The sequence below is a fragment of the Apus apus genome, chromosome 10 (genome assembly GCF_020740795.1).
Source record: "Apus apus isolate bApuApu2 chromosome 10, bApuApu2.pri.cur, whole genome shotgun sequence".
Taxonomy (NCBI): Eukaryota; Metazoa; Chordata; class Aves; order Apodiformes; family Apodidae; genus Apus; species Apus apus.
In genome coordinates, this window is record NC_067291.1 from 6,549,872 (window position 1) to 6,565,267 (window position 15,396).

At 38.1% G+C, this 15,396-nt stretch overlaps 1 protein-coding gene across 3 annotated transcripts in view; it reads left to right on the top strand.

Moving 5' to 3' along the window:
* The window catches only part of THSD4 (thrombospondin type 1 domain containing 4), a 258,772-nt gene that overhangs the window by 23,690 nt on the left and 219,686 nt on the right, over nt 1–15,396 (top strand). For all 3 annotated transcript variants that reach the window (XM_051629018.1, XM_051629020.1, XM_051629019.1), the window contains one exon: nt 11,025–11,467. In XM_051629018.1, coding sequence (XP_051484978.1) covers nt 11,025–11,467 — 443 coding nt within the window. The remainder of the gene's footprint in view (nt 1–11,024; nt 11,468–15,396) is intronic.

Consider the following 15,396-nt stretch of genomic DNA (forward strand, 5'->3'; position numbering starts at 1 on the left):
GATTCAACCAGAGCCTTGAGGAGAGACCCCTTGAGTATTTTGCCTCTTTATGAGCTGTGACCTTATATTGATGTTGTTCTCATTCTTAATTGGTATTCAAACCCAACCAGTTAATTATTAATGGTATCAATAAACGTGTTTTCAAAAAAGTTTGGTTTTTTACTATAAATTTTTTAAATAGTAATGCAAGATGCATGTATATTTTTAAACTGTACTTTTTAAAGGAGATAAAGGCAAATTTGTGGGCTTTTTTTTTTTTTATATGCCTATGCCACTTGTATTTAGGGCAAAAAGTTATTTGGACAATAGCTCCATAGGTACGGACTAGGAACCTGAAGCCATCAGGTCATAAGTTCCTGAAGAACACAGCTGTCATGTTCAACTCCTTGTGCAGCCTAATTATAAGACAAATTAAATAAGGTCAGTAATGATGCAGTCTGAAACTGGCACAGTCCAGTCTGCTGTCTCAAGCTGCCCGAGTGCTTTATGCTAAACCTGAGTACAATATAGTATTTTTCCCTATTGTAGATCTGTTTTGTTGTGCAGTTGAGATGGTCATGCTGGTGCTCTGTTTTCAGTACTCTGTCTAATTAGACATTCTTTTGTAAAATTGACAGTGGAGAGATGCTGCAATCCAGCTTCCAGTTGGCCTTAGGGGGAAAAAAATGTACTAACTAAAACAGAGTAAGTCAGACAAACAATTGCTTCATTCTGTGAAGCTCCGGAATTAATTTTGATAAAATCAGATTCTTTGTTTTCAGTTGAATGAAAAATGCCATGGGTCTGGAGTGTCTTCTGTGCTAGTTAAAGGGACTGAAGGCATGGCATTAAGAGGCATGGTAACCACCTTGGAGCTGTTCTTTTTACTGAAAACAAGAGAGGCAGAAGTTCCCTAGTGAGATCTCATACAGGCTGCAAGCCTGTCTGTCATTCTTAGCTCTTACACTATGGGAGAAGATTCTTTTCATGCCAAACACTGCTTAGGCTGGAAGTCTGTATTTATTAAACTTTTCAGAAACCTTCTGACCCACCTATCAGCTCCAGACAAGAGGGGCTGTTCGTAGCTCTGAAGGCCAAGTCAGGCACATTTCTGAGTGTGAGTTCTCAATTTTGTAGCTCTTGAAGTTGTTCCTGTTCTTTTTATGTGGTAACCTGGACCTGTCTTTTCTGACATCCCTAGCCAGCATCTCCTCTGTATTTCTGCATGGATATCTCTGCTGTTTGGCAGGACTCCTTCTTTGTGAGACGAGTTTGGTTTTTCAGAAAGAAAGTGAGAGGAAAGAGGAAGGATTTGATGAATATGTCATTTTAGCAATGTAGTGAATAGCAAAAGTGGTGTTAGGTAAATCTTGTGTACCCTGTCAAAGGGTACAGTATGTGGAAACTGAGTAACTAGAGCTAAATTCTAATGAAATATTAGCTTATGCCCCTAATTGTGTGTTTATTTTGCAGCTTTTAAAGTTAAGCATGTGTGTGTGATTGACACGCAGTGTTAGAGCATTTGGATTCTGTCTTGCATGCCCTGCATATAGTTATTTTTGCACTGAAAGCTATGGACAGGGAAATAAAGTCAGATAATTTGACTTGGATATTTGACCGAGCAATTCATTAAAATATTTCCAAATAGTCTAGATTGTTTCTTACACTAAAACTTTTTGGAAAATTAAATAAACCTTGTGACAATCCACAAAGCAGTTGATGGAAATCCAGTTGTAACTGCTTCTGGGCACCCACAGTTCAGCTGAGGTGGTGTTTTTTTAGGACTATGAGAACACTTCAAAACATCAGGAAATATTATTTTCTGTTGGTTTAAAAATCTTACTACATTTTCATTTTTTGTTTCTTTTTTTGGAACCCATATTTAAAGTCATACTAGTTTCAGAGACACTGACATAATGTTAACTTTGCAACAAAAATCTGATTGTAGTTCCCTAACTCGTGTAAGAGTTTTAATTTATCTTCAGTATGTTAGAACTACTTAGAGTACCATTTAACTACTCTTGTTTTAGTGGCATATGTTTAGGACTTTTACATGAAGACAAAGCAATCTTATCAAGCAGTAATTTAAAAAAAAAAAAAAAAGGGGAAATTTTGTCAACAAAATGAGGAAGAGCAGAGCTCAGCAGACAGCTTTCCTCAGATGCACACCCGAAAGCCAATTTCTGGCATGACAGCCTGGGCACGGCGAACTAGAAGTGAGCCAAATCGCTTCCATAGCAGGGAAGTGCAGATACTGGAATTAAGACCTGGGGAGATAACAGGACCAAATGGGAATTTTTAATTTTTTTTAACCTCCCCATTATTTGCATTTTATTCTGTAACTCTTCTGCTTTCAGGACTACCTTCCCCTGACCAGCTTCCTGCCCCCCCTCCCCCCGCTAAGTGCAGTGCTATTCCGTTTCAACTTACCTTCTTTTCTTCTCTTACTTAAGTTAAGCTTATTAAAGTAAAAATGTTTTGAACACTAGCTAGCAGGAAGATAGTTTTTTTGTCAGGAAAACATGTAACTGGGCAATATTTTCTGCTTTTAGATTTTATAGTTTTGGAGTTAAAGTCTTGGAAGCTTGTTTGTCATACAACGTCAGAATTGACCAATACAGAATTTCTACTTTTAGGTATACCTGACTACCTGATTTTTATATAGAAGTAGCTTTTGTGCTTATTTAGTATAAGGGATGATGTCTTTCCTGCCAGAAGTCCATAAAAACTGAAAACAAAGAGCATCTTTACATCTTCCTGCATATGAGCTTATGGTATTGCTCTATTAATCTTATCTTTGTAAATAGCACAGATTTGGACAGTAATACAAATACATTAAACATGGTATGTTCATTAGACAGAAAAAAGCATTCCTGTGCAGAAGACTTTTATGGTTTATTTTTGAAGACAGGGCTTGTAGTGTTGGTCAGAAGCTTCTTGGAAGTTGTTTTCATGATCTAACTTATTCCTCATACTCTTCCACAAGGCCTAAACACTCATCAATATTAGCAAAAAAAGGAGGAAATGTTATCTGAAACCAAGGAATTGCCACTTCCATTTAAAAACCAACTAAGCTGTCTGAAACTGGTTACATTGAAATCTTTTTAATATTTAAGCAATTAACTTTCCTTGTCCATCATGGACATATGAACAGGCGTCCTGCTGCTCATCACACTGTCAAGCTCTCTATTCTCCCTCCCATGCTTGTTTTTTCTGAATAAACCATATCTGGTAAGTGACATACTGTGATTAACAGAAGGTTAAACTACAACATAGTTCTAAGGAGTACCATAGGATCTCCACCACAGCTGGTCACCACCTTGTTTTTACATATCCTGAGGAGCAGAAGGATGTAGCACAAGGCTACATTCCTGCTTGCAATCCAGGGAGGGTGAAGCTCTGCCCTAAAGGTCAGCACTGACTGAAATGTAGAACTTGTCGTGACTTGCTGAGCTGGAACTCAGCTCTTGGCAGCAGGGTTGCTGCAAAGTTACTGTGGTTCTGTCCTGCTGGGCTGTGTGCACTATCCTGAATTTTACTGGAGCAGCTTAGGCACCATGTCTCTGTGTACAGCTGCTGTGTAAGTGTGTTCCTTGCAACACGTGTTTGCAGGTGTCACACTTTTTCTCGTAATGTTTTTCATGTTTATAAGATAACTGTTGCTTTTATTATTGTATTTTCATACACATCAGTTCCATAAAACACTACCCGCTGAAATGTAGTCCAGATGTAGTCCCCTTGCAGTTTTCCTCCACTGGTCAGTGTATCTACTTGCCTTCAGCACAGTTGCTTGACTTTTGCCATAATTGAAACTTTGATAAAATAGGGCCTTTCTAGCTCTAGCTAACAATGTTGCTATTCCAATTACAGTGATCTACAGGAAACACGAGAAATTATTTAGTCCATGCCAAGATTTTTCCTTTAAAATTAGCCTTCTAGTGCAACAGAATATTTGGAACAATACCTGAATTTTCTTGCTATCTCTTGGTATCTCTGCATTGTTACTAATTCTCTGTCCTTGATGTTGTGGATTAAAATGGCGAGGAAATAAAATTCTTCTTTGCTTGGTGAAAGGAGACTGGATAAGGATACATTGTTATATGCAAATATACTCTTTGAAAAAATCAAGGCCAATGGTTTTATTATTTGTAACCTGTTTTATCATGGGCCTCCACTTTTTTTTTTTTTATGTTAAAAAATACTGACTTCTTTAAGCTCAGAGCATGAGGGGCTTAGTGTTTCTCCTGGAAAAATGAAAGGATCTTTGTTCCAGTTGGATTCCAGAGCAGGTGAACTTACAAGGTCATAGATAAGCTTCTCATCTTCCTTCAGAGCAGTATTGCATGCTAGTTCTGTCCCAGGGTTTGGATCAGAGCAATTACAAAGATGAGAAGATTTTTGGCTTCACAGATGAGTTCTTCTGAATGTTGCTTTCTAATTTATGACAGCTTTTCCTCTCTGCTTCTGGACTGATGGGTGGATGACTCACTGAAGGACCCTGAGAGGTGTTACGTGAATTACTGAATAAATAAAGTCCATAATTCCACTGCATGTGGAAATACACTTCTCCTAAGTGTAGAAATACAATATAATGGCAACAGCTTTGTCACAGCTGAAGATGATTGAATTGGAAAAGGCCTAGGGTAGTACAAGCTGAGAAACTTAGGTCACAGATGATAGCAAATGATGAGAAATAGTTTATTAAAATAAAGAAGCTTAATTTGTGATACAGTGAGGGCCTGATGCTTATAATTTTTACCTTACTACAGATCAGAAGCAATCCTACTGTAGATGAGTGGTTATGCAGAACAGGTAGAAGTGAGGTCATGAATGAGCCGTTTACTTGAAAATACTTAATAGTCTCATGGAAAGATATGTCTGCCTTAAAACACTAGGCTCACAGGGCACAATGGAGGTGGTCTTGATGCCAAAAAAAATTAGCCAAACTTGGAGGAAGCTTCAAACCGAAGCACAAAAACTGTTCTGAACTCTCTCCAGAGCTGCTTACTTTCTAGACTATTTAAATAATATTAAAGTTTCTTCAGATGTGGTAAAAGTTGGTTGAAGGGGGCAGTTAAGCTTTCCAAGCATTGTAACTCCCTTCAGTGATTTGTGAATACAAAGGTCTTCTATTTCCAGTCTTTTTAGCCCTTTAATCTTCACAGGCACAGATGTTCAGACAGAGGTTTTATACAAAGAGCGGAAACCCAAATCATTTAAGCTGGTAATATTTACACTTACCATGTACTGTAACATTCAAACAGTTTACTAGATCTCTGATTAAAGGCTTCCAAAATGCACTGAAGGATTAAAATAGCTGAGCATACTAACCAGGCAGACATGTACACATTGTGTCATGATGTTTTACTTGGCCTCTGCTCCATTTTTCTGCTAGCCTTGAGATCTGAGAAGTTGTTATCTGCAAGTTTTAGAGGTTTTTTGGTAGATTGTTTTTTATCAAATCACCAATGTTCCACATGTTTCTTGTAAGAAGTATAAAAAATATAATTGTTACAAAAGAACATCTATAAAATGGACTGTAAAGGCTTTCTGCTGGGAAACTTTTGTGGATCTGTAGGTATGGCCTTTATTGGAAATCAGCTGAGCTAACACTAGAAGAGTATTCCTTTAAGAGGCTTGGACTGGTGAAAGAATTAAACTGGTTCCATAGATGTGTTTACACCACTGGCAGAGAAATACAATAATGTTACACTTGAACAGGTTTGAAAACTAAACTATAATTTCCTCAGCCTATTCAGAATTTGGCATGCTCTGCTCTGATCTGCAGTTCAGTTTTAGTTTCTGTGAGTCTGCCTGCTTTTGTTTTTACACTCTTGAAGTTTTAAGAGGGCAAAGACTAGCTCCTACTTTGTGGGACTGATCATTGAGCAGTTTTATAATGAGATGGTGAAATACTGTGTTCATCTCATCCCGAATATGACGTGTTTTTAATAATAGCAATATACTATTATACTGGCTATTTGAATCCTCATTCAGGCTGATCCTGGCTGTAACAAAAGCTGCATGCACATCTTTAGTGATGGACTGTGCCCTGGCAAAATCTTCAGTCAGTCAGAACTATACAGTAAATAAGGTGTGACCATAGGGTAACAAAATAAATAGGAAGAGGTCACATTTCCCAAGTGCCTTGATACTCCTTTAATAATGATGGTGATAGTTTGGTGTCATAGTGTGAGTTATCATGTGGGGCTTAATGAGAAGAAGGACTGTGAAAGGGACAATGAAACAATGCCTGAAGCCTGAATGGTGCTGTGGAACATTAACAAGATTAGGGCTCTTTGCTCTGGGAAGCACAGGACAAATATGATAGTAATAGCTTAAAAGAAAAAATGTCATGCTGGCTTTTGTTCATTCCACTTTGAAGCCAGCACATCAAAGTCAGTTTACTGAGTGAATACCATGGGCAGAATTTTTCTGAGCAGATGATAAATGTTGTTCTGGATACAATTTTTTTGCCTTTGGGTGAAAGTAGTACCATAAAGATTTGCAAGACATACATTCAAGTCTGTTACTTTCCTTTCAGATGTATAATTAGGAAAATGGTTTCGTTAATTTGTTCACAAATCTGTTAAAATTCAGGGCATTTAACCAGGAAAAAGAATCACTGGATAACATGATAAAGATCAAATCTGTGAAATATAACAGTATTGTATCTGAACTGAAATTGAGAAAACCCAGAGGTGTCTGATTTGGTTGAGATATCTCCAGGTTTAAAGCTTGCCATTGTCCTGTATCCCTTTTCAGTTTTGAATTTGGACTGCTATAGCACGCTCAGTATCTGCAAAGTCACAGCATTGGCTGTGGCTATAGCAGCTTAATTAATTATGTAGCTGCTTAAACGGTATATACTGTCACCAAGCATTATGATCACTATTACTGAGAAAGTCCATCATTAATTCACATTTGGAATACTGTATGGAGCACTGCACACACATGTCAAAATGTAGGAGTGGAAATTGCGCTGAGAATGAGGGCAGTCCAAACTCTGGGCATGTTTTCCTTACAAAAAGAGACTGGACAGATTGACTGCTGAATTTCAGAGAGAGATCCCAGAATTGGATTGTGTTACGAACTTAAAATCATAGAATCATTGTATGTTGAAGGAGAATACAGAATGATTATTTTTAATTTATCACAATGAAGAAATTTGGGAGGCATAGTGAAATTGTCAGGCTGCATGTTTAACCAGAGGAAGAAGAAGCACTTTTTTGATGTAAAACGCACAATCTTTTGGAAGCCAAGATTAGAAATATGCTAAAAAAGGGATTAATTTTTATTCATGGAGACTTAAGTCCAGTCAACAAAATTTGAATAAGGTCTTTAGCTAAAGGAGGTGCTTCAACTACAGATTAGCTGCAATCAGAGCATTTGTGGATGTCCTGGCTCTTACACTGTTCCTTTAACCCTTGCTTCTTTCATACAGTCAGAAGCATAATCCCAGGCTAACTGGGGATTATTAAGATGCTAATTAACTTGTAGTTGATATAAATATTTTTTATGGTGCATTTAGAGTTAGAATTAATATTACTAGGTCAGCTAAAGAAGGAATCAATCGTGAACTATAGGAAAGCAGATTAAATGGGTTAGTTGATCTCTCCCTTTTGCAGACTATGTGATTCTATTAAAGAAATTACTTTTGTGACTTAACTTGGCAAGGAAAACTCAGTATGCATTTAACTTGTTCCCCAGTGCAGGCTCAAGTTCTTGCGTTTAGAAAGTGTGTTGTTTAATGGGTAACTTTTAAAGGGAGAGAAGGAATCTCTGAATACATAGTGTTTCTGAGATGTTCTGGACTACTTCAGCTGTCTCTCATACCTGCCATTTCTTGGCTATATTCTAGGGCTGTGGTAGAATTCATTGCTGGCTACAAAGTACCTTGGAAGTCACAGGACCAAAGGAAAGGAAGTGACCTGTGACCTTTGTGTCCTGTATTTCAGCTCCTCTGCCCCAGGGAAGGATCAGTTATAATTTAGTTGTTCCTGGTAGAGGTTCAGAATCAGCCTCCATGGTGCCAGGTTATCCTCAGGCTATCTGTTCCTGTGCTTTGTTTGCCTTTCCACAAAGTAGTTTTTCCTGCTAGCTAATTTGGATCACCTTTGATTAAATTTAAATTCACTATTACTGGTGTTTTCACTATAGACATGGAGAAAACATTGCTGCAAAGAGAAAACAGCTCTTTGTATGTATTTATGTAAACTGTTTGGAAGGTTCATTATTGCCCCTTACATTTTCCATTTCCTAAACTAAGCAGCTTCAATTTATTCAGTCTTTCCTAGTAGATTTCAGTGTGTAGATATGTCATCTTCTCTAAACATACATCTGTAGCCTTCATCTTTCACAAAGTAAGAAAACTGAGACCTTAATTAAAAAAAAATATTGGATAATCTGATTTGCTACTGAAAATTCCCATCTCAGAATTTTGTCATCTTGTAGCTAATAAGTAGTGATGAATTTTACACATTAGTGTAAAATGTTATATTGTTACTTTTTGGTTAGTTTTATGTTCTTAACTAGGCAAGTTAAACCTTCTTGTGCTACGTCTAGAACTCATTTACTGTGAAGATTAAGGGGTGTGGAATTACTTCACATTGCCTTCAGTCATTTAAAGGATCATTTTATCTGAAACAGTTCTTACTGCAATGAAGTTTGACAGCCAGAAAGTTCTCCCTGCAATAGGTCAGCACTTGTCACTATTGTATCAGTTTCTATTTCTGCATAATTAAATGTTTCTTATGTTAGTGAGGACTTAGGTTGCTTGCAGTCAATTAGATTTTAGTTTGTTGCATGAATGTCTGCCTTTTTAAAAAGGGGTACTGAACCATCAAAGAAATGATTCAGAAATAGTACAGACAAATGAAACCTGACCTGTGTGGACTATTAGTTTTATAATAAGTAAATTTTACTGCAAACTGGAGTCAGACTAGAAGAGTGTCTCTGTGTAAACAGTATCTTTTTATATCTGTGGTAGACCTACTTTGATGTGTAGAGTAAATATGAACAGTGAATATTCACTTAAAAATTGCAGACTAGAGGATAGCTTGTTTAGTCAGTCAAATTGTGAGCCAGTGGTGTTCTGTTACTAGATATGAAAGCAAATGTGACAGCCAGAAACCAAGACCTTGTTCCATGTTATTAATAATTTTGACATTATGCGGTATTAGGTTGTACAGGCTGTTGGATTTAAAGGCTGATGCCAAATGAAGTTCCCACAGAAAAAAAGACATCCTGCTCCTGTTTTCAAATAACATTGGAAAATGGGTAGCATATCACACTAATGCAGATGCTTTTTATTATTGACAAGTTATAATTAAATGCATTTTTTTTCTGTGGTTGGTGATGAAATTGTGAGAGCAATCTCAGAGGGGGAAAATGTTTCAGATTATGTAGACCACAACTGACTATTACACAGCAGCACCACAAACCATGTGCTGGTTTGGCTTTTCATATTGTAATGGTGTATTCAACTCATGTTTGCAAACCACATTCTGCCAAAGCCTGCTATGTTTATAGCTAGCTGATCAGTAATGTATGCTCACTAGCATAGGTGGTTTGCAGTTCAGTTAGTGACTGTGCGTGTCATCTGTGACTAGAGGCAAGGTATGTAGATCTTAATCTTTTGCTTTTATACAAGAATGTTTGAGGCAAAATTATTAGTGGAAGTTACATGGTTAGGAGTTCACCCTTTGAAGGGAGGGGGAAAATGACAGACAACACTGTCTTTCCAAAGCTGATTTTGGGGTAGCTACACAGCTGAATAGGACTAGAGAGGTATGGCAAGCATTTGTTTGTGGACAGTGTGTTTTTTGTCTCCTAACTGAATTGATATGCGTGTGTGACTTTTAGTACAAAGGTTGTTCAGAATATAAGTTGGCTATTAAAGGATGCTCATATTAATATGCAGAACATACTTTCACAACTGTGAGAATCAAAGAGTGGAAGCTTGCTTCAAAAACTTGTGGTTCAGCCAGCTGGACAAGGGAAGCAACAGAAAAACTGTGTTTAATGAAAATAAATCTAATTTCTGTGCCACAAAGTTGAGTTCTCTGCCCAGCACAAAACAGAGAAATCCTGACTATATCAAAGTGCAGGAATGTGTAAAGCTTCGGGCACAAGTCTACAGGAAGAGATGGGAATGGGTGGTTGTAACTTCTAGTCTGTGCTGATACTTAGCCATAGTAGTACCATTCAGCACCACAGGAAGAGTAAACCACAAAGAGAGTGGATGTTTTCTCTTTAAGGAAGCTAGGAAGGATTAGATAGTGAAGGAACTGTTACAATAAGGAGAGTTAATTCCTCAAGCTGTTGACAAAATATTTAAATCCTGACTTGTGTTTGGCAAAGTGGCATTGTACACTTGAGACAAAAAGTTTCTCCTGTCTTTTATTGGATTTGATGGGAATTTCTGTGAATATAGGATTGGGTGAGTCATCTTCAATAGCTCTTTTCCTGGAAGCATTAATAGGGGGGGTGGGGGAAAAGTAGTAATATAGGAGTTAAATATTCTGGTATTTTGGGCTGGTTGGAAAACAGCCTGTCCTCCTATGTCATTGTTTTCCTAAAAAGTTCCACATTAGATGGGAGTTCCTGAACTATTATTGCAACCACTAGCAATCTCCAGTGTTGAGACAGCAGCATGGAAGAGAGCAGGCAGTGCCAATTGACCCAATTTTGTCATAAAAAAGGACCTCTCTTCCTGACTTTGCTAATACTATAAATTTTCAGTCTTTACATTTCCATTACACATTGCATTGTGCAGTGTTTTCCATTGCTGAGAACTAAAGTAAATCTAATCTTATCCAGGTAGTCCAAAAAATACTTCTGGTGTGAATGGTCAGTAGCTGTAGGAGTCCTCCTATACTGGCAAAAGACGCAGCCATCTGGCAGGGAGTGAATAAAAGAAATTACTTCCTGTGTCACTCCATTTCACTTGTGGCTGCAGACTGAATGGCTTGAAAAGGATATTAGAGCTCTCCTGGCATTACAGTGTGATTTGTTGTTCCTAAGTCAATCTGTTGTGTCTACAGGTTCCCCAGAGGATAGAAGAGCAAGGAGATGCATCTGAGGATAGCAGTGCAGGAATCCCAGGCATGTGGGGAAGTTGGGGCCCCTGGTCTGCCTGCTCTCGGAGCTGCAATGGCGGAGTGATGGAGCAGACACGGCCCTGCCTCCCAGCCTATTACCACGAAAGGAGCTACCGACGGCCTGGGCGCCAGTTCCCGGCCTCGGAGAGGACTCTTGCTCACCAGAATTCCCGCCACCGAGAGGACTCGCTGACTGCTTATCCTGGCCACATCATTTCTGCCATCCGTACATCTGTGCCACTTCACAGAAATGAAGAGCAGCTTTGGGCTGGCCTTCGAGCCTCTGCTTCTTCTGGAGGCCAAAATAACAGCCACCTGAGCAGAGGAGCATTGAGAGGCAGCAGGCATTCTCAGTCCCAGAGGCAGAATGCCAAGCCAGAAAAGAGGTATGTGTCTGTACACACGTTTTATTCTTGCTGTGAGTGGTGTATCTGAAGAATTGGATACCAATCTATCAGGTGTTTTATATATATATACACATATGTATATATATATATATATGCATATACATATGTATGTATATATATATATATATACATATATATATATATATATATATATATATATATATATATGTAAGGAAAATAGATGTGTTTCCAGTTAGGAAACTGAGGAGAACAGGTGTGGAAATACTCTGGGAGGATCTGTCTTTCCTTGGAGTATGTATGCCAGCAGGTGGGAGTTCTTTGGTTCTTTCCCTCTCAGCCCTCTTCTGTAAGATGCATGAAGAGTTTTTTTGGGAGGGTTAGTTAAGAAAAAAGCTGACAACAAACCAAAGAACCCAAAAAGCAAAACAAATCTTCTTTCAAATCATCTGCTTCTTTAAGATTCTTAGGTGAAGCAATCAACTGTAATTCCCTTTTTAAAGACATCTTGCTGACCCCAACAACAAAAAATGTTACCTTGAGGCAATATTCCAGCCTGACTAAAACAAGACAGTAGGACTCTGTTGCTGGTGATAAAGACATCCTCAGCCCCTGCAAGCAACTCTCCTCCTCTAAAAGAATATATGAGAATAGAAATTAACCTGTTAGCCTCCTATTTGTCTCAGTGAAGCATAGTTTTCAAAAAGCGGGACCTGCTGTTCAGATCTTGATTTTCCGAGGTGTTGGCCATTTCCTTTAATCACTGCTTTGTCTTGTTTTCAAACCCATGCAAATGAATAGCTTAGGCCTATTGACTATAACTTCAATATTGCTCTGATGCTTTTATAAAAAAATCAAAGCTTTCCACTGGCAGGCTCTTAATAGTAGTATTACCATGACTGCTCTGAGACAAAAGTTGTATTTTCTTTTTTCTGTTTTCCTGTTTAGTCATTCACTATAATGCACTTCTGTTCTCAGCTGTGCAGCGTAACAAATACAGGTTGTAGTACACAGTTGGATTTTTACTAATATTGGAAGCTTGGCCTTGAACTGTCAGCACAAAGTTGTTCAAAGCCTGTTTGCTCCAGGCCCTTGGAACCCTCAGTCTCCAAGGGAATCCCAGCTGGCCTGGCCTCGGCAGCAGACCTGCTGCCAGGCTGCTGGCACAGCTGGTCTTCCCGCCCTGCTGGCTATCCCTTGCTGCTGTGGTGGCCTCTGCAGGTCAGGAGAGACTGGAGCAGTTTGAAACAACCACTGTAGTTATGGCTGGAACATGAGAGGACAGCAAGCAGAAAGTAGCATTGACTGTGGGCAGAAGTAAAGTTACATTATTTCCTAATAAATATCTTGCCATATAAAATACTAAAATATCATAATGTCCGTTATGTCTCTGCTTTCCTGTATGATGGAGGCATTTGCTTTTGAAAATTCTTGTGCTTTCCTGAGCGCAGTGCAAGCTTCTGCACTGCAGTTGATTTCCCACCCACACGCACGCTGCCCCTTGACTACAGACTGTGGATTCGAGGTCAGCGTTTTAATCTTATTTGCGTAATAAGTAATTTCCATCTTGAGCTAGGAGGTCCCTGGTGGCTTTAAAGCCTGTTATATTGCATAACTTTCAGATTCTTTGGTGGTGACTGTAAAAACAGAATGAGAATAAAAAATGTTATTTGAAAATGAAATTATTAGAATGACAAACCTAATAGTTTTCCTTAATTTACAAAATCCACAGTACAAAACAAAGGAGATTACTGGTCTTATGGAAATTGTTTTCAAAATAATGTATAACAGTGTTCAATATTCACTAAATGGGTCATACTGGAAGTTGGTGTCAGGCTATTAAAAAAAATGTGGTTTTCACAATATATGCAGTCAGTGGAAACTTTTTTGGGTATTCTTATTTACTGTACTGGACTTTATATAATAGCTGTAATTTTAGCAGACTTTCTTAAAACAGTAAGAGGAATGGACGTTTGTGACTGAGATAAGCTCACATTTGATAGCATGGTAAGATGAAATTGGATGGCTTCCAAGGCAAATATGTTTTGAAAGCAATAGCAGTCCTTGAGAGCAGCCAAATATGTTTGTATCATTTAGCAACCAGTGGAAAAGTTGTCTGCCTCCTTCCAGTCAGCTGTCAAGGAACTGTTCAGTTTCTTTAGCAAAATTAAAAATAATTTATATTTCATAAGTTTTAACATACTTTGTGAACAGGATATTTAATTCATAAGCATTTTCAGCTTTTGAAAATTAGCTCATGTGATTCAGTTAGGCTTTAGAAAGAAGGGCTGCACGTGAAGCTCAGGAAGAGAGCAATGTGAGGTACCTGCAATTAGACACCTAAGTTTAAGTGCTTCCCTTTTTATCATAGTGGAGTTCTTGCATACTTGGCATGTGCTTAGGAAATTGTAATCTGCCACTGGAATGAGGATGGAAACAAAAGAAAGCTGGTGGTTCTCTGGGTTGTTGGCTGGCAAAGGAAGGGAGCTCTTCTCAGCTTTGAAGAGTTCTCATTAGCACAGTCTTGCTTGTTATTTCACCTAGATAAAATACATGGAACATACCATACAATAAAGACAAACGGGAATGAGGAGATAGGGAAGAAATATCAAAGCACTTAGACATATTTATAGAGAGGCACATATGTAAAAATAATGAGGGCATGCAGAAGGATAATGTGCTTTGAGAGAGAAAATACATCTTGAGAGGAAATCTCATTTGTGGACAACATTTTAATTTTTCTTAAATGTTGCCTTTCTGGTTCTCTATTTTGGTGATAGAGAAGACAGAACTGCAATTTTTTATACATGTGCTGAGCATTAGGATGCTTATTACAACTGCTACCTTTGCTTTCTCTACAAGTGAAATTTAATGGTGGAGAGGTGAAAGTTCTGCAGCCACATCTGTAAGCACTACATGTACTTTGGATGTGGTTCCTAAGAGCAGAAAGAAAAAATTACATTGATCACCAGAATAATGAAATGAATAAAGGCTTGCATAGATAGTTAAAGTTTAAAGAAATATATTAATAAGGAATGGGCTTCCCTAAAACTCTTTTTATATTTGGAAAAGGAATGAGAGCAAAGGTTTGCTCTGAGGAAATAATCCAAAAATCATCAACTTCTCACACCGCTGTAGCTCTGTGGTCTTTATTCTGCTGCCAGCAGTTGATCTGGGAGTCTGCTCTGCTGCTTTGTACCCTGTATAGGGGCAGCTTGCATTCTATGTCTGTGAGCAATGGAAAGGAAAAAATGTATCATTTAATATTGAAACAGAATTTCCTTTCTGAAAGTACTGTGTTTGCCCCCTCTCACAGATGCTTTGACCAGGCAAATGTAGGTCACTTAGTTGGCAGGGCTACAGTTAACCTTTAAAGGGACAATTCAGCTGTTATTTTCTTAACCAATTTAAGCATCATTATTTGTGTGTTCTGATGCAATTTTGTGACCTGTTCTATTCAGTTCCAGTTTGTAGAGGTGGACAAATGTGTGACTGCTGAACCTTCAGGTTCAAGAAGGTATTATTTTCTCAAGTTCTGAGGATTTATATTTATTGGCATGGGTGTTTGTTTTTCTTAATATTTGGAATGAAACCCAGCTCAAGTACTTAGCCCTCCCTGCTTTCATTATTTCCCTAATAGAATGAAAAAGAGATGCATTTTATCCCACACCCAAAATGGTTATAAAGGATTATTGGGGATTGGTGTGTGTGTGAGTGCAGGAGGAGGACAGAGGGAGAAAGATTCAATCCTTTTCTCCTGATCAATTTTGTAGAAAAATCTAAGAGTAGTATTAGTAATCAAAGGATTTATTTTGGTAACACTTAGGAGATTTAAAGCCATATGAGAAAAATGTTTATTTTCCTTCTGAATAAAATTCCAAGGGGATTCAAATAGCAATAAAGATCACATGAGGTATTTCCTGGCAAAATAGCTAGTTGGAGCTCAGGTT